Source organism: Cimex lectularius, unplaced genomic scaffold, assembly GCF_000648675.2.
Source record: "Cimex lectularius strain Harlan isolate CLEC.00 unplaced genomic scaffold, Clec_2.1 scaffold83, whole genome shotgun sequence".
NCBI classification, from domain to species: Eukaryota; Metazoa; Arthropoda; class Insecta; order Hemiptera; family Cimicidae; genus Cimex; species Cimex lectularius.
In genome coordinates this window covers 950608-970149 of record NW_019392748.1, presented here as the reverse complement: position 1 = coordinate 970149, position 19542 = coordinate 950608, and the positions used below count along the sequence as shown (strand labels likewise).

Sequence of the window (19542 nt, the reverse complement as noted above, 5' to 3'; positions counted from 1 at the left end):
TTTTTTGCTAATACTTCTGTGTATGACATTTTGTTTTGTTTCTGTATGTATAATGTATAAAAAAACAAAGCACCATGTACATACATACATGTAAAGATGTCTCAATTCAGAAAATGCTTACACATTAGAGCATGATTTTTGGGATGTTCCATGATATTTTTTACTTAAAAAAAATCATTAATAGCTAGTTAACAACAGGCGATTATCAAGCACTGAGTTTTTAAACTTCATAGCATTCATACTTCATAAATTGTAGGAGAAAGGGATAGGGAAAAGAGAGGCGGCCACAAGGCCTACTGCACCTCGACCTGAATAAATCTTTTGTGCTCCCCTGTTATTTTGTAACTCACTGGCCAGCTTCAGGTTCATTAATTATAACAGATAATTATGTTTTCTTTGTTTAAAACTAGATAAACAATGCTAATTTGTTAAGTAACAAAATTGGGGAATAAAAAGCTGTCTACAGACTGAATTTATAATATATCTCTTTTCATAATCAATTTTTGTACATATATGCAATATTAAAAACAGATTTTGAGTTAGGTGTTTATTATATTTTAAAATATATTTTTTATGAGTGTAATTAAGTTATTAGCTCTATGTATATTTAGAGTGATTTATTTTTAAAATTTGTTGGATTAAAAAAATTAACTTGGATCATCTTATATTTTAATTTTTTATGGGTCAAAAACCCATTTCTTAAAAAAACTTGTACAAAAGTAAGGAGAAAAATATGTACAATATAGTGCTTATAACTAATTTAACATTAATAAAGAATAAAAAGGGGCCGCAACGGTTTAGGCGTTGACACGGCACTCATCACTGTAAGGTAAAGGTCCCGGGTTCTAATCCAGCGGCCCTGCATTCAAACTCGACATACTTACAAATGGTTTTTTTTTCAAAAACACTGGCACCCTGAGGGTTGATATAACCTCTGCTGTTGCAAACCCTCGTAAAAAAACAAAAAAAAACCACTATGCTATACATCAATGAAAAAGGCAATAAAATCCATATAAATAAAACAACTTAAAGATTTAATAAAACACCCTGTCTATAATTATAACAACTAGAAATTATATTAAAAAATATATAAAAATAATGTAATAAAGCATTATAACTACATATATAGTACATTTTTAGTTTTATTTTACTAAATAAAGTTATTATGCTTTAATAACTGACATTTCAATAAGGAAACAGAAGTATTAAATAAATCAACAGTATTGCATATGTTGTTACATTCTATCATCATACGATGCTTCGGGGAGTATAGTGAAAAATTCGGTCCTTTATATTCAATAAAAATATCTTCTGATTTTCGAGGTGGGAAGGAGGTATATAAAATTGGAGTTTACCAAGGGTTTTCTTTGGAATCTAAACAATCATTAATTAATTTGATAATAAAAATAATGTCAAAATACTTTCTTCTGCAGCAAAGATCAGAAATATTGAAGTAAGATTTAATGGGAGCATGAGATGATTTATCCTTGTGACAGTTTAATTTGAAATATAATGTATGAAGGAATTTATTTTGAACAATTTGAAGAAGTTTTATATCAGTGTATTAGTGCAGATTCCATATGATTGAGGCATATTCAAGAATATGTCGAACAAGTGAATTATATAGAGGGGCATAGCGAGAAGGATTTTTGAACTGATAGGTACTTCGGATGCAGAAGCCAACCATTTTAAAGGAGCAATTTTTTTTGTCTGTCTATTATTGTTTGTTTTATTTATCAGTGTCTGAAAAAGGACACAACTGACCAAATAACACAGACAAACCACCGAAGAAGGTGAAACACCCAAAGGTACAGGCGTAATCTGAGAGAATAGTCCAGGCTGATCGGGGATGATCAAAACACAGTTCACATTGCAGGTCTTGCTAATGTTCCCCAAAATATTACAAATATAAAAGTTAATTGATCAGTTTTGTACCAAGATTGTATAATTGTTTTAAATAAATTTCACAAAAGTTAGTGTGGTCTTAAAATGTATTTGAAAAGTATGTTCAAAGTATTGCATCATAATATTTATTATTAATACCTTTTATTTAAAACAAAACTAATATATATATTTTGTACAGTTGTTAATAATTTATTTTTGTACAGTGGCTCATGTATAAAGAAGCTTTAAATGTTTTGAATGCTTTTATAGATATGCGTTGAACAATTAAAATTAAATAGATGCTATTTTATTTCAGCAATAAGATCCGGAGACTATTTCATGTTTGATGACTATGATGAGGATCTAGATCTCATTTCTGAGTTGAGCGTCGCATCGTTCACAACGACGTTGAGCGATGAAAACGTTGATTTAAAACGAACGAGTGTAACTCAGGTGATTTTGACGCTTTTGTTTAACGATTTTGTACCGATTTGTGTTTACAGATCATTTGAAATTGATTTAAAACTAATAATTGAAATTTGGCCAGCTCATTGTTTGTAATATAAAAATTTAAAGGTAATTCTGAGTCGACTATTCCGTGCATGTTGGGGGACGAATTATGACACTTTTTTTGGGAGCAAAGCTATGAAAGCTTGTCAGATGGGAAGATGGCTATAATCTGTACTGCCTGTAAAAATAACGCTTTTAAAAACTTTAAAATATTTGTTGTATTTTAATTTTGGGCCTTCAACCTGGGCAAACTTGTAAACTAAAACTCATCTTCAGTAATTTTATAAATAAATAATCAGACTTAAAATCCAATGCTAAAGTCTAATATGAATGCAGTACAGCCCAGCACTATTTCTTAAAAATATAAAAAGATGTAAGATATTTTATTTTTTGTCTTTTCCATAATTCTTTATCAAACTCAGTAATGATGAAATAAACTTGATAACCTTTAATTTGTAATTTTGGCTCAGAATTGTCTTATTGATATTTAAATAAACGTGCTGTAATTGATTTTCTCTTAACTCAGAAAAAATATGTTTATACAAGTTAATGCATAAATTAACCATTAAAATTCAATTATTTGTTTATTTAATTGTAAATTTAAACATTTTTAGTTAAAAGAAATGTTTTCATCAGACTTAATACTTCTATAATGGCTACACCGTTTGTTTAATATTTCATTATGAATCATACATGCTTTTAATGTTGTTCAGAGTAAAAAAAGAAAAAAAAGAAACCTACAGAAACATACAGAAATTACTAACACCCGTAGTTTATATTTAACGGGATTTTCATCATACAGCTCTAAAAAAATTTGAACTTAAACGAATACACAATCGAACTGTACTTTTACTGTACCGCAAGTCAGTGAATCTGTTCATTTCGATTGTTGCATTGAAAATTCAATGCGTTTTCATTGGATCGATAGCGTTTGAAAACATTTTAATATATAAGTAAATAATATTTTTTCGCATGGAATATTGCATGTTTGGGTGTTGTTTGTGTGTGGCAGCTAATTACGACAGCCTTGAAGACTGACGTGAAGACAGCAATTAATGAAGCTGCTGCGACAAATTTGAAGCCAAGAGAAGAATATGTTGATGTAGACGATGTAAGTTGCATGTAAAAAGGCAAACTATTCTAGGAATTATTGTAGAAGACTAATAAAAATTTATTAGATTATTATTTAATAACAAAAAACTTTTAACTTGACTAAATTCAATATATTTCCGACCAAATGTTTAATGTTAATAACTATTGGTTTCTTACTATTAACATATTACATTGCTTTTTTTTTCTTTTAAAGGAAAATGTTGACACTTCAGGACAAGTAGATCCACCATGTGGTGAAGTAGGTCAATTTATTTGTGCTTGATACACTTGCTTTTTAGTAAAATTTTGTTTGCTTGCTGCAAAAAATTGCTTCTTCAAACTAATGTATAGCAGCTTTAAAGCACAAATAGTTTGTCCTTGTTAATTTTACAGAATATCTCTAGCAGCTTTACATCAATATTATTGATCATTTCTAGATAATGCTTATAAAATTTGAAAAAAAAAATTATAGCTCAATCATAAATCTTATATTATTATTTTTTCCAATATGTCTTCTTTCGTTTATCTTCATTCATCTATCTGCATGAACTTAGTCCCAATCAACTATATCCTTTTCGCTCCTAAGAAAAGTGATTTGTTTTTTCATGGTGAAGTAGTTGATATTTGTCAAATATCCTTGTGAAATTGTTAAACTTTTTGCTTGACGTCTGTTTTAATTTTTTACAAACCAAAACATAGAATGTATAAAATATTAAATATATATTTTCTAATTTATCTAGGAAGGCAAACCAGGGCCGAGTGGAATGTTCAAAAGGAAGAAAAAAATGAGGTGATTAATTTTGACAGATTTTGTTGTTGATTTATTCTGTTTTCATGTCATATATTTTGTTTTTAGCATAGTAAAATCGTCTAGCTTTGGATCAGACGGCCTACTAGATGAAAATATGTCAAGACGCAGACTATGGTAAGAATATACGATAATTTAAAATAGTTAATAATTTTTAAGTTAAAAGGTTTTAAGAACGTTGTTTATAAAAATAAGCATTTTACTACAAAACAATATTTCTCAAATCTGTGAAATTATCATATATATTGTTTATTAAATAATACCACTTGGATAATTTTAAAGAAAAATATTTGAAACATAAAAAGAGACAGATTATTATTTTATTACTATCGTTTTGTATTTATTATAAGAATTTCTTGCAGTTCTGCCATAGTATGATCATTTAAAATACATGATTTTGAACAACTTAGATAAGTATTTTTTCAAGATAGCACAATGGCATTGACTTAATTTAAACATTTGCTTGTACATATTCTCAATTGTTAAGTTCATTTTTCGTATGACAGATTTTTATCTTATATCTTGTCAGATTGTCAAAGCGGGCAAAAAATAAATAAATATGTATACAAATTGTACTATAATGCAAATATTTTAGCGATGAGAATGAATCGGACACCCAGGTTGTTTCTGACCGTACTGAGATAACGTCAGCAGGTGATGAGGGTGACGAGCAGGATCATGTAGATAAAATGCATAGCGATAAGGGTGACGATGAGGATCGTATTGATAAAGCCCATAGTGATAAGGATCATGATGAGGACACTGACAAAGGAGGGCTTTTTGGGTATGAACGATCAAAAGATCATGACTTGGAACTGATTGAGTTGCATGCATTTTTGAAAATTTGTTGCATGTTCGTACTTCATAATTGAAAGTCTTAAAAGTGTATAAAACGCTTAATTCTGGGGATAGTTGAAAATCATTCTTAAGATGTAGGTATATGTTTAAAATTTAACTTTGTTATAGTAATGTTTTAAAAGTCACTGTTATTTAGCTTTATTTTGTCGAATGATTTCTCACGTTGTGCATGTCTAAAATTTGGATGGAATGTATGGTGATGGGCAAAAAAAGTTGCCTTCCTTTTTAAAAACAAATACTTAGAATGATCCAGATTGATTTTTTAATGAAAAATATAGAACTTGAAGCAAGACAAATTGTATTTAAAAAAAAAAAGTGATTACTACAGAAACAACAATTTCAAACAATTCATTGCATTTCCTCCCCTTGCAATAATGGCAAAATATTCCTTCAGCTTTCTCATTTTCTCTGGATATTCCAGATATCCCAAAATATTGGGAGAAAATCCATTGATAACAAATTTTCTTCAATAAATCGTACAAAAGATTCAAGTTTTCCACCAACCCATGCTGCAACATGCCAGATTTTGGTAAAAAAACCCTCTTCTAATTAATAGTCTATTCCAGTGTTCCAGGACAATATCATTAAGTTCTTCTTCAGACCCTTTATAGCAATCCAAAATGCCCAAACAAAATAGCTGGGGACAATATTTGACCTCAAATTGCTGCCTTCATCTAATTGCTGTTTTCTGGCCGAATATAACCAAAATTTTCTATTTGTCCGAAGTTTTTCTTAGATTTTCTTGATCATAAGCCAACATCAGACTGTCTTAAGAACCGTGGTTGTTATTCTAATATAATAAAACAGGATGAAACATGATGGTGCTACAAATCATACTTTTTTTAGGATGTTGAGCCTTTTGGCCACCTGTGCTCTTCAATAAAAGTATAATCGTAACTTAATATGTGGAATTTTTAACCATAATGGCCCAACCTGACAAAATTAAGTAATAGATATTTTATTTATTATTTGTCCAAAAAAAAAGTTTTGACAGTTGAAGAGTGCTGGGGAAAACATCTGTCCACTTTTTGTACATAAAGAGCTTGAGGTGTCAGGTAGCAGTCAGGGAGTACTACACAGTAGTCGAATTTACAAAATGGCAAAGTAACTAGAGTTTTTGTAAAGTATCAAAAACTCATCAATACTAAACATTCCTAGGCACCTTTAAAAGAAGGGCTTGATTTTGGTCTCCCTTTCATACCAAGCCAATAAAATAATGGCATTTTAAAATGTGAACCCTCATAAGGTTTTCTGTATATATTAATTTGTGGGGCATGTAACAACGATCTCAATTTTTTTATGAAAAAAATATATTAAAATCAAGAAATAAATACAGAAAGGCATACCGGTGTTAAAAATTGTACCTGAGACCCAAATGGGTCGATTTGCAAGAACCTACAAATTTTCTTGAAAAATCTGAGGCTAAAGATTTCTATGAGAGATAATCCACCGATTGACGCCTGATCCCGGGGAAAAGTTTCTAAGTTTCAATTTAATTCACTACTTTCGTGGTCTGCTTGACCAATTAATACATGACAATTAATTAAGGTTTTTTTCATCTCAACTAAAAACCTTAATTAATTTTCAATTTAATATTGTAAAAAATTTGAATTTTTTTTTTTAATTCTATCAAAAGCCTATGTTAATTGTACTACGTTCTAATAACAAAATTGATTGAACAAATATTTGATTTTTACCTAATTTTTCCATGAAATTAAAATCATAACGAATTGGTACACTTTGAATTTGATTTTTTTGAACTTCAATTTGTGTAGACAGGCCATCCTTCCAGTGCCCTTCAAATTTAAGTGTTGACTTGTGATATTTCTTTATGAACCTCTGATTTGGTTATCAATTATTTGGTCTACTTGCACTGGGCTGGTGTGTTGGTGTGCTTCGACATTTCACCTGTTCGTGAACCGCCTGTTCCCAAGCCAATTATATAAATTTGACTTGTGCCGAAGGCCAGAAAAAAATCATCTTCAGGTTTGACCAGCAAGTTTGTTTATTTCTGTTCAGTTTGTCTCCACTTTTTTAAAACTGCATCAAAAGCCATCTAATACATAAGTAAAAAATTGAGAGTTGGCACTTTTTTAACTCCTCCGGGTAAATAACACTGCAATCCAACTTCCAATGGTTTCGGAATTAGATTTAAAAAAAAAAAAAATCATCCTGCATCGAAAAAAAGGCAGGTTTGCCGACAAATTTCAGCTACAACATCAAATATTTATGAAATGATACAATTTATTATTATATTAATTATTAAGTACAACCATTTGTTTTGTAACTGTGTAATCACAAAATTCCTTAATTTACTATTGAAATATAAAAAAATAGATAACACTTTTGGATAAATTGATTCCTGTTTGCATGCATTGTCATCTTAAAAAACTTGGTGAAAAATTTTTGTACTTTAACTGGCTGTGTTAACGTTAATTTTATTTGGAAAAATTAATACGAATAAATAAAATAAAATTTAGTTGTTGCATGACATCTATGATTTTGCTTTGGTGTATTTTTATGTATTATATTGCATGAAATAGTGTTTCGAGAGTTAATTATTTTTGTACAAGTACTAAACATTGAATTAATCACACTTTTTAATTATTTTTTTCTTTTACAGGAGTCGTCACTCTGTAGAAGGTAACTTATTTTTTTCTTTACTACATTCTTTACTATTTTATTTTATCTAAAAAAAAAAAAAAATCTATTTTTGTCATATTCTAGCTAGACCATCAAGGAAAATATGTTCAAATATTTTACGGTATATCGAGACCATACTCAGCTCTATAATGGTAACGTTTACAAGATTCTTAAACCGGACATCAAGGGATTATCGTTATATAATGAAAACGCTTTCGGTTGAAAAAAAAATTCTCTTGGTGAGTTAAATATATACAAAAAAGTTATGCATATATTTTTTAAATTTATTATTAATGTCTTAGATGACACACAATTTTGGGACTGGGATGAGAACAGGTCCTGGACAAGTTTGGAAGCCTGGCCCTTACATACCTGCAACGTAAGTTGTAATAATTTAATAATTATTACTACGTAAGGTCTTGGTTGAGATGAAAAAGTTAGTGCCACGAGCGGGATTCGAACCCACAACCTTTGTCTAGCTGCAGGGCACTGGGGAAGAATGTCCTGTCGAGTCAAACCGAATTTCAAAAAAATCAAATTCAATGTGTACCAACTCGTTACAATTTTAATTTCAAGGAAAAATTATGTAAAAATCATTATTTGTTCAGTCAATTATGTTTATTAGAATAGTAGTACAATTAACATAGGTTTTTGATAGAATTTAAAAAAAGTATTAAATTGAAATTAGTCCTTTTCCCCTGGATCAGGTGTCAGTAGGTAGATTATCTGTCTAGCCAAGGGTCATGGGTTCGAATCCCGCTTGTGACACTAACTTTTTCATCTCAACCAAGACCTTACATAAAAAGAATAATTAATTGAAATAATATGGTCAATTAGACCACTAAACATAAGTTGATTAATTATTACTATATTCTGAGTTTATTTACAAATTTTTTTTTTTTGTTGCAAAAAAACCTTTTGAACAATTAGGTTAAATTCATTACAATATTAAATATTATTTTGACAAAAGATAAATATAACAATAATTGTATTAGAGTTAGATAATTTCATATTTGCTACAGGTTTTTAATTAATTTATTTTTATGTAGTTTTTAATTTGGAATTTCTGTATCTAAAGTCTTTAGATTTATAATTTGTTACAATTGTAAATATCTATGCAGTTTTTGTAAATATTACAGTGTTAAGGATAAAAAAGCAGACCTTGAGGTCCAAACTGACCTAGAAGATATTACATATGTCGATGAAACAGACAGGTTTGTCGCATGGTTTCTATCAAAGAACATCTTTGACATTTCTTCGTTATACATTTCTCATCAAAAAATAACTTGCATGTTATTGCATCAAGAGAAGTGGTGTTAGTATTTATCAAAGTCGAAATAACTTTTAGATTTGAAGTTTGCTCATTTTTAAACATTTGGTTGGTAAACAATCTTTTATCGCGCATTCATGTATTGTTGGATTTCATCGAATCGAGTCTTGGGTTTCATCTTTAAAATCACAAACTTACAAATTTTGCACAGCTTTTTTAATTATTTAAGAAAAAAATCTCATTGAACTAGATTTAAGTTTAATTGTATTTAGGATGGAGCTTATTAGTAGTCCCATTGACTTCAATGATCTACCTAATTGCAGGGAAGATTCAGACATAGGAGGAAAACATACTTTACTAACAATGTGAGTGGTCATCATTGACATTTTGTCGTCTCTGTGTATTTCACAGCAGTTTCAATCACTTTTCTCTTTCTGTGCTGCTTTTGTCCTTTAACACTCGCACTGCTGTCGGTAAAAAAAGAAAATGGACCAACTGTCTGTTGTGTTTTTACCCCCCCCCCCACATTTTTAAATAAACTTTTTCAAGTGTGCTAAAATGTTATTTACATTATATATTTTTGTTTTATGAATTTTTACATATATAGGTGTCATAAAATTTTGTACATTACTCCTAACTATAATACAATTAATTAAGGTTTTTAGTTGAGATAAAAATGTCAATGGCACGAGCAGGAGTCGTACCCACGATCTTCGGCTAGATACGCCACTGTTCTACCACTTGAGCTATCGTGACCTCGATCCACTCGGACACTAACTTCCCATCTCAACCCCACCTTTTGAATTTTCCCTCCTTTTTGCCATTTTTCAAGTGGTAGAGCAGCGGTGTATCTACCCGAAGATCATGGGTTCGAATCCCGCTCGTGCCATTGACTTTTTTATCTCAACTAAAAACCTTAATTAATTGTAATATATTAATTGGTCAAGCGGACCACGAAATAAGTGAACCTAACTATAATGTTACGAATCTCCTACACACCTTATGCATTGTCATTTTTTGGTCTCCACTGAATGTTTACCACATAAAAATCAATTTTACCACAATCAACCAATTTTCTACCTGAGTGAGTAAAGTGACTGATATTAACAACTGTACAAAAAAAAAAAAAATTGGACTGGAAAAAAATACAATTGGTGGGTCTGAATAGACCCTGGCATCTTTTTTTTCTATAAGGTGAGAACAATTATATTTTAGTTCAAAATGTATGAAGAAAATTACTTTACATTCAGAAAAGTCCTAATTGAGGAATACATTGGAGGGTAGATAAAATAAATTATGTTTGTCTAATAAAATAAACAGCAGTGCGAGGGTCAATCTTTAAACTTGTCATAATAGGATAAACGAACTTGTACTCAACTTACTACAGTGTGCAAATCATTGGAAAGTATATTACATTAACCAATGTATTTTAAATTCATTTCACCTATTTTAGTCATAAAAACCTACTTGATATTTCTCTTTCCGCTTTTACTGGATGTTTACTCTGATAACTTTTTAAGCAAAGCTTGGATTCAGTATGCAATTTGAAAGAATGGAATACCCTTGATTCTCTCTGCATGGTCTGTACCAACAAGTACAAACTTAATAATACATTAAATATTTATTGCATGTAAATTTTATAACCAAATTTCAATTATATTTGACATATAAATCTATTCAGTCTGGAATGTTTTGGAATTCAATTTCAGCATATGTAGACTTTTTCTCATAATAGTACTGTGGAAGTTTGGAATTTATAAAAAAAGGTGTCGACTGTTTATACCATTTATAGATTGTCAAATTGAATAATACATTAAATTTATCTGGATTGTATTTTGAATTTTTCATGAATTTATAAATTCATGGTTGAAAAAGAATATCGTTTGTTTGAGTCAATAGCACCGGGAGATGAAGGCTCTGACACATCTTTTCATCTCAATTTTTAATTGTTCATAATATACATAATAAACCATTTACCTTAAAAAAAAGTGGAAATATTGTTAATCTAAATACTAATAAACATTATTTTATGATACAATTAATTAAGGTTTTTTAGTTGAGATAAAAAAGTCAATGACACGACCGGGATTGAACCCACGATCTTTGGCTAAATACGCCGCTGCTGTACCACTTGAGCTATGTGACTTCGATCCGCTCAGACACCAGTCGAAGTCACAATAGCTCAAGTGGTAGAGCAGCGGCGTATTTAGCCGAAGGTTGTGGGTTCGAATTCCGCTCGTGCCATTGACTTTTTTATCTCAACTAAAAAACCTTAATTAATTGTAATATATTAATTGGTCAAGCGGACCACAAAATTAGTGAATTATTTTATGAATTATTTTCCTTATAACCTAATAATAAATTTAATGTATTAATTACATTTTGTGTAGCCTTGATGATGGTGATTTAAAAACTAGTTTGATGCAGCTTAGTAATAAAACAATTTGCTTAACCATCATTTTTTTATTTTTACTAATACAATGTTTATTATTTTTATCAAAACAATTCTTAAATGAAAATAATGGATTTTATCAGTTACAGTCAACTTAACATGTCAGTGGCGCAGTTTGAAGAAGAAGGGGAATTGAAGGCAAAAGATCAGTCGCCGTTTATAAGATTAATTCTGGCCATGTGGTTCGCTCTTTTGTCACATTCAGAGTTGAGCTGTTACATTATTATATTTCTACATCAAATTTACACACCTACTGTTCTTACGATACCTTTGCCTTTGATGGTGTTTTGCTGGGGGACTCTGACAGTGCCACGACCGTCCAAGACCTTTTGGGTCACAATTATCGCATACACAGAGGTTGTATTTAGTATATTCTTTAACAATAATTATTTTTGCATTTTTTAATCGATGTATTTAGGTGGTTGTTGTGATAAAGTGCATATTCCAATTTGAATTTCTTTATTGGAACAAAAAGGCGAGCCATGCGGCTTTTGATGTTTCAAAAATAATTGGAATCGAAAAAAAACCTGGCACTTACGCCAATTTCGATCTGATGGTCCTACTTGTCGTATTCTTCCACAGGTCTCTATTAATTTAACTTTTTGTTTTGAATTGACGACTTAATCGGCACATTTTGTAGGACAATGCTTAAACAGCTTGGTCTCTGGAGGTTCACGGATCCGACAAGAAAGTCTGAGCCGAACGTCTCTGCCACATTGAACATTGAGGAAAAAGAGGAGAATGACAAACATATGTTGGCTATCGAAAAAATTATTAAAAAGAGAGAACCATCGTCTTCATCCTCATCTTCGTCCACATCAACTTCATCAAGTGGTGGAAGGTAAATTTTCTTAAATGCATTAATTCTTAATGCTACCATGACAAAGAAATATAAACTAATTCATTTTTGTAGTCCTATTAGATTCAGGAAAAAGAAATCAGTTAAATTGAAAACTGATTTTGACACAGTTAGTCACATGAGTGAAGAGGATGATAAAAAGTATGTAATTCAATTAAATTTAAAAAAAAAAAAAAAAAAAAATAGATCACTGATGTAAATATTTTTTATATTTAGGAAAAGTACAAGGAAAGGACCTTGTTATGAATTCTTCAAGAAACTTTTAGACAGCAAAGGACGAGTCACAACAGACGTTTATGCCTATATGTTCTTTTTTGATTTTATAAATTTTCTTATTGTTATATTTGGTTTTTCTTCATTCGGAGTGAGTCAAGTACTGATGTAACATTTTATTTTTGAATTTGCTGTTGCATTTTTCATTTGAAAATTTAAAAAAAAATATATATATATATTTCTATCTAAATGAAAAGTGTATAACACAACTGGCAGACTAAACACTGGTCTGACTCTGGTTTGTATTGATTTTTTGTTTCTTTTAAATTTCAGTCTAGTCAAGGAGATGGTGGTGTCTCCCAATACTTTGCTGAAAACAAAGTCCCAGTAGCATTTCTTATAATGCTTATATTGCAGTTCAGTCTTATTATAATTGATCGAACGCTTTATCTAAGAAAATACATTCTTGGTAAAATAGTGTACCAATACATTATTATATTTGGGATACATGTTTGGATGTTTGCTATTTTGCCCTACGTCACTCAAAGGTACGACAATTATTATAAAGAGAAACTTGTCTTTAATGAAAACATATTTGTAGACCGTTCAACTCAACAACTCCCCCGATGTTGTGGTATATGTGTAAATGTTTTTACCTGTTACTGTCAGCATATCAAATCCGTTGCGGTTACCCAACAAGAATTTTCGGAAACTTTTTGTGCAAATCGTATAATTATATAAATTATATTTTATTTAAAATGTAAGTAGTAGAAGAACGTAGGAAAGTTGAAATTTTATCTTGATGTCGGATTTCTTTTTTCCCTCAAGATTTATGACAATTCCTTTCGTGTTTGAATTGAGAACATTGATGGATTGGATTTGGACAGACACTTCCATGACTTTGTCAGATTGGTTGAAAATGGAAGATATATTTGCTCATGTATTCCAGATTAAGGTATGTTAATTAAACTTACATTAAATAAGTTCTATAAATTTTGCGTTTTAATTTCCAGTGCCAAAGGAGAGCTGAATCAGATTATCCACAACCAAGGGGAGAAAAAAAGATCAATTCGACCAAATACCTAATCGGAGGAGGATGCTTGGTAGCTATAATTGCAGTCATTTGGTTTCCTCTAGTTTTGTTTGCTCTCGGAAACACTGTCGGGAAGCCAAATTTACCATCTGAAGTTACAATATCAATAAAAATTGGAGCATTCTCACCCATATATCAAATCACAGCTCGAAATGATTCTATATTTTCGTAAATAACTTGTCAAATTTGACCTTTTTCTGTGATTTTATATTTAAAAAAAATCTCTTTTATTTATAGTTTCACTGAAGATCAGTGGACTTCCTTCAGTAATATTTATTGGAAATCAAGATCTGCTGAGACATTTTTGTCTAATTACATTTTCGACGATGTGGGGGTGGTGATATTTAGTCCGCACTCAACTGTTGTGTGGTCAATATCACCACCCGATAATGCTACTATGCTGTCTGATTTGGAATCAAGTAAATACTAAATTTATATTATTTTACACACTTGTCACATACACTGTAATTGTAATAAAAACACTAATTTTTATAGATAAAACAATAAACATTCGTTTGGATTGGACAATAACTAGATCAATAAGCCAGCAGGATCAACCTGGAACTCTTCACGGTTCAAAAGAGTCTGGACTAGTGAAAGACGATCCTGCTAGATCAGCTCTAGCCAAATTTTTGAAAAGGGAAAAAAACACAGATGCTGCAGGATTGCCATATATTTTCCCAAAATTTTTAAAAGTAACAAACAGGGGGTTAACAAATGCAGTAAGACCCCTAGTAAGATTCGGTGAGTATGTGGCCAGATGAAACAAAACCGATTTTATTTTTATTGTAAATTTTTTAAACGTTTTAGACGATGAGTTGGCCAAGTTTGATAATGCAAGCCCTTTTAGAACGATAGAAGTCACGATGAAAGACATGAACAATTCAGTTTGGTGGGAAGTCGAGGAGAATTTTACAGATCCGCTCGCTCCATTTTTGAAGAAGCTGCCACGTTTTGAAAGGGACAAATTGGTTCTTTATACTTTCAACGATAAGGCTTTCCCCGCTACATTAACTATTGTCTCTGGCAAAGGGTTTGTAAAAAAATAGTTTAAGCTTTAGTTTTTAAAAAGGTTGAAATTCAAGTTCGCTTAGTATTTTTAACAAAATACTTCTTCCCTGCATGAACCCTTCCTAGAATTCCTTAGTTTTGATCTGCATGACGCATCCATTCCTATATTTTTGCAAGGTAATTACCAATTCCTTTCTTTTTATCATCTTTTTGCTTTTTTAAATTATTTTAATATGAATATTGTTCATGCTATTTGTTGATAATGTTTCAGCATTATTGGTTTGTACACAACATTTGTAATTGTCGTACATTCCATCATAAGAGGTTTCTTTACTGGCATATCATTCAAGATTATGTTCGATGACATGCCTAATGTAGACCGCATTTTACAGGTTATTTCCTAATATTATTTATTATTAATTATGCATGTTTTACCTTGATATTGATGTTCAATTATTTATAAAAACAGACATGCCTTGACATCTACTTGGTCCGTGAAAGCAGGGAGCTTGACCTGGAGGAGGACCTGTTTGCCAAACTTGTATTTTTGTACCGATCACCAGAAACGTTAATAAAGTGGACCAGGCCGATTGAAGAAGCTGGCGATGATGACGGAGATATTCCGCCAGCTGAATTAAATGAATAAGCTATTTGATATTTTCTTAGTGCTTTGTGAAAAAATAAAAATCCAAATCTGCTATTACTACTCTAATAAGTCTTTCTATTGGAAGCCATGATGTATACTTCTTTCTTAATTCATCAACATATCATTTATTAATGTTTCATGATGAAACGATGAAAAATTAAATATATATGCATTGATTTTTATAATCAAATTACACATTAAGTGAAATGTTTTATGAAAATTTTCTTTTTATTATTTTTATTCATTATTTCGGCTAAAAAAAAAAAAGCAAACAGAAATTCATGCCAAGTGTAATTTTAGCCACATTTGTAAAAATGTAATAGTTAAAATGTTATCGACATAGTCACTAAGAAAACTGATGGTCATTTTTTGGGTTGTACTTTGCACAATGTCTTAAGAAATAAACAATGTAAATAAAAAAAACTTTTGTATCAATTATCAATCTTGTAAAGTTTTTAAATAATAATATTATTAATATAACGTAAATTAAGTAATATTTTCCTTGTTGAAACATGATTTGAAATTTAAGAATTTTAAAATTCAGTTCGATTCAAATTGTGTATGCTACTTGTTTCTTATTTACATCACTTTCTGTTATTTTGTATAAATGTGAGCTAAAAATGCTCTAAAGGGTAAAATGTACCTCATAATTAATATATGTTGTTTGGTTTTAATAACGGTTTATTATTTTTAGTGTTAATCCTCACTTTTTTTGATAGAATATATATCCTATACAATTTATTTTATTAAATCCATTATATTTCGTGGTCCGATTGACCAAATAACTTCTTTCAATTAATCAATCTTTTTATGTAATGTATTGGTTGGAATGAAGCCGAAGGTCGTGGATTCGAATCCCGCTCGAGACACTAACTTTTTCATTTCAACCAAAACCTTACATAAAAAGATTTATTTTATCAATGATGTTTATATTTTGGATTAAAATTTACTACACTACTTTCAGAAGGTTAATTCTATCCAATTTTTATTTTCAGTAAAAATTAATAATGTTTTATCACTATTGTCTATTATGTTCTTTTACGTTCCTTCATAACCAATGAATAATGAATTCTCTATTCGAATAAATTTTCTACATGTAATAATGTTTAGTGCATGTCGAAGGGTGGACTCTTTTTATCATTTTGATCCCTCAGGTCTCAGTTCAACTGCAAGCTCTAATTAAACATTTTAATTTTATTTTAAATTTATTTATGTTGAAATTTAGTTGAACATTAAATAGCCCGATGAAAAAATTCAAACCATGCCTTATTTTCAGACTTTTAGGTCTTTTGTTCGCCGTGATAGTCGCCATCCATCGAGTACTCAGAGTAATAACAGGAAAATATTCCCAAAGGATAATTTATAATGATTGGCCTACGGTCTGGTACGTCGATAAGGTAAGCTATAGAATAAATATCCGATATACATTTCAATACTTTTTATTTATCGATTTTAAATTGTTGTAGTTAGTGAAGTTCGTATATATTGCAAGAGCTTTCAAAGATTATGAGACGGAAGAAGACGTATTTACTAGGATAATATTTCTATACAGATCTCCCGAGACAATGGTTAAAGTCACTAGATTTCTTCCTGACGCTGTTGCTAGGGCACATACAAGAACTATACTTTAGGTATTGTGAAAATCCTGTTATCAACTATAAACTTTGATTTATCGATCAAATTTTTTTATACCCTTCAAAGATTTGAAAAAAAATCAAAAATTTAAAATAATACCAAAATATTTGAGCTGTTTTAAATAAATATATAATATTGCTATGTTTAGAACAAAAATAAAAGGCATTATTATTATTTGTTCTAAAATGAATAATAAAGACACAACATAAAGCGATTAATTGAAAAAATATTATAGGACATTGCTGCTCTACTGAAGATTGGAAATTAAACCACTATCAAGAAAAAACAAGTAATTACAAAACCCTCTAAAACAAACTAAATATAATTATCCTTTTAATGATATATAAGAAAATATAAAAATATATTTTATTTATATTCATACCTGTTTCATTCCATTGCTATTTGTTAAATAAAAATAATAAATTAATTAAAAAATAAAGAAAGAAAGAAAGCAAAAAGGTACGTATAAACACTTAGAATTATATCACAATAGGGTAAATAAAGACCAAAGATAGAATATGTGAAGTATGAAAACGTTATGGCTAAATATGTACACTGCTCCATAAAAAAAAATGGTGCACTTTGAAATTTTGACATTTTTTTAAAAGTACTTGCCTTTTCAATAGTATTAACACCAATGTCCTTTTCGACAGCCTCCTACAACTATTAACAGAAAGAGGTAACAAGTTCATAGGTTTTGTAGACGACCTGGTTGTTGTAATCGAAGGGCAAACGAGAAAAGCAATAATCAACAAGACGCAGGCAGATGTCGAGTTAATTGTCAAATGGTGTGAGCTTGTGAAGCTAAAGGTAGCCCTCGAAAAGTGCTAAACCCTAATGCTCAAAGGGAAAATGGGTACCCCCCCATACATCCAGATAGAGGGAAAACGAGTGAANGAAGATAGTTGGGAGGTATTTTTATCCCATTTATTTGAAATCCCTTAGATATACAATTTCGATTAAGCTAAAGCGTTTGTCCGCCGGTATGGGGTCTTCCTCAGGTACGGTGGGGTGGTGGAAAGGGTAAAGAAAAAAAACTATTAACACCAATATTTTTTAATTTAGGTATTTATTTTGTTAGTGTGTAAATCAAAATATCTCTCAAAATCAAATTAAAAATTAAAAAATTAAAAATCACTTTTGTATAAGAACATAAAACATTATAAAACCAACTTAAAAAGATTTAGTAGGATGTATTACCTCCTCTAGGGCAGAACATATTCCTCAAAAATCTCAGCTCGTGTAATTAAGCCTTTAACCACTTGTTGAAAAATTTCATCTCAAATCTCATCTAATGTAACTTTCAACTCAGTTAAGGTTGTAGGAGGATTAATTCTGAAGTTGAAGTGCTGAGAGCTTATCTCCGGCAGGTAAAAACTGATCTACACTTACAAAATAATGTAAATTCATGTTAATTTGTGTTCAGAATTTTTTTTAATAATAAATGAGAAAAAATGCACAACCCAGAGCAATGAAAGTTGCTTGTGGGCATTAATGGGTCAACCACTTCTCGAGAAATTTCATCCCAAATCGTAACTAATGTAACTTTCAGCGTAGTTCAGATTGTAGGCGGGCTATTTTTTAAAGTTCGAGCTCATCTCAAAAGTACTCAATATAGTTCAAATGAGGGATACGGGCTGGCCTTCTTAGAGTGAAAATATTGTCATCTCAACGGAATTGCGTAACACTGGTGGCAACAGTTGGTCTTGCATTATTTTGCATAAACAAAAATTGCTTGCCAATAAAAGGAGCAAATGGCAGCATATATTCCTCAAGAATTTCTGTCATGTAGATTTCTGCATTAAGTGACGGTCTATTAAAAATATATAACAACATTTTTGCCTCGAAAGTTCCACACTATAACTGAACCACTTCTGAAGTCTGAAACTTCCTCTTCCGGCAATGTCGCATTAGCTATAGACCTACAGCTGGTCGATAAACCCCAAGATGTCCATCTGGTGATTGGAAAGAAATCTGGGACCATGTAAAAATATAACATTCCTTCATTACAGCATTTGTCCAATGTCAGTGCCTCTTGCAAACTCTTAGCGGGCCCGTTGATGGTCTCTGGTTAGTGCTGAACCCATGCCTTCTGGGATGTAGACTCACTTCTGCAAGTCTCTTTCTTACTGTTTCAGTGCTAATGGATACATCCTGCACAGTTCAAAGTATCTGAGATGTTTCAGAAACAGTGGAAAAACGATGTCTGAAACAGTGTGAAATCTGATAAATTGATCGTCAGCTCATCCCCTGGCTTTTGGGCATCCCGATCTTGGTCTCTGAGTACATCTTGCAATCTCCTGTTACTGCTGAATGTCCAATAACCTTGTTTTAGGCAAATCTAAAATTCTTGGAGTGTGATGCTGATGTCTTCCATCCTCAACGAGCGCATTGAACGCTCACTGAATTTGAGTGTTTTTGAAATTGTTTTGTTCTGGGCCACCAACACAATAGTGAATAAAGGCATTTTTAAAGGATTAAATGCCCTTGTTGATAGAAATTTTAAGTCAAATTATAAATTAAACGGTTTTGGCTCACATCAGCAACAAAAACAATACTTTCCACTCA

The 19542-nt window shown here is 30.8% G+C and overlaps 1 protein-coding gene across 17 annotated transcripts in view; it reads left to right on the top strand.

Annotated features, from left to right (window-relative positions):
* The window catches only part of LOC106665630 (piezo-type mechanosensitive ion channel component), an 83732-nt gene extending 66430 nt beyond the window's left edge, over positions 1-17302 (top strand). For 9 of the 17 annotated variants that reach the window (XM_014392179.2, XM_014392182.2, XM_014392177.2 and 6 more), the window contains 24 exons: positions 2201-2337; positions 3407-3505; positions 3701-3745; positions 4227-4276; positions 4343-4411; positions 4890-5078; positions 7776-7795; positions 7880-8034; positions 8098-8174; positions 8935-9009; positions 11601-11874; positions 11936-12099; positions 12158-12358; positions 12431-12517; positions 12593-12749; positions 12923-13137; positions 13191-13349; positions 13418-13544; positions 13603-13850; positions 13920-14101; positions 14178-14426; positions 14493-14715; positions 14965-15085; positions 15163-16016. In XM_014392179.2, the coding sequence (XP_014247665.1) occupies positions 2201-2337; positions 3407-3505; positions 3701-3745; positions 4227-4276; positions 4343-4411; positions 4890-5078; positions 7776-7795; positions 7880-8034; positions 8098-8174; positions 8935-9009; positions 11601-11874; positions 11936-12099; positions 12158-12358; positions 12431-12517; positions 12593-12749; positions 12923-13137; positions 13191-13349; positions 13418-13544; positions 13603-13850; positions 13920-14101; positions 14178-14426; positions 14493-14715; positions 14965-15085; positions 15163-15339 (3500 nt within the window). In that variant the 3' untranslated portion in view covers positions 15340-16016. Of the gene's footprint in view, positions 1-2200; positions 2338-3406; positions 3506-3700; positions 3746-4226; positions 4277-4342; positions 4412-4889; positions 5079-7775; positions 7796-7879; positions 8035-8097; positions 8175-8934; positions 9010-11600; positions 11875-11935; positions 12100-12157; positions 12359-12430; positions 12518-12592; positions 12750-12922; positions 13138-13190; positions 13350-13417; positions 13545-13602; positions 13851-13919; positions 14102-14177; positions 14427-14492; positions 14716-14964; positions 15086-15162; positions 16017-16615; positions 16737-16805; positions 16971-17209 lie in introns of those variants that run through there. The other 8 variants (XM_024227200.1, XM_024227198.1, XM_024227190.1 and 5 more) reach the window with 7 other exon arrangements.
* Positions 17303-19542: the final 2240 nt, after the last annotated feature.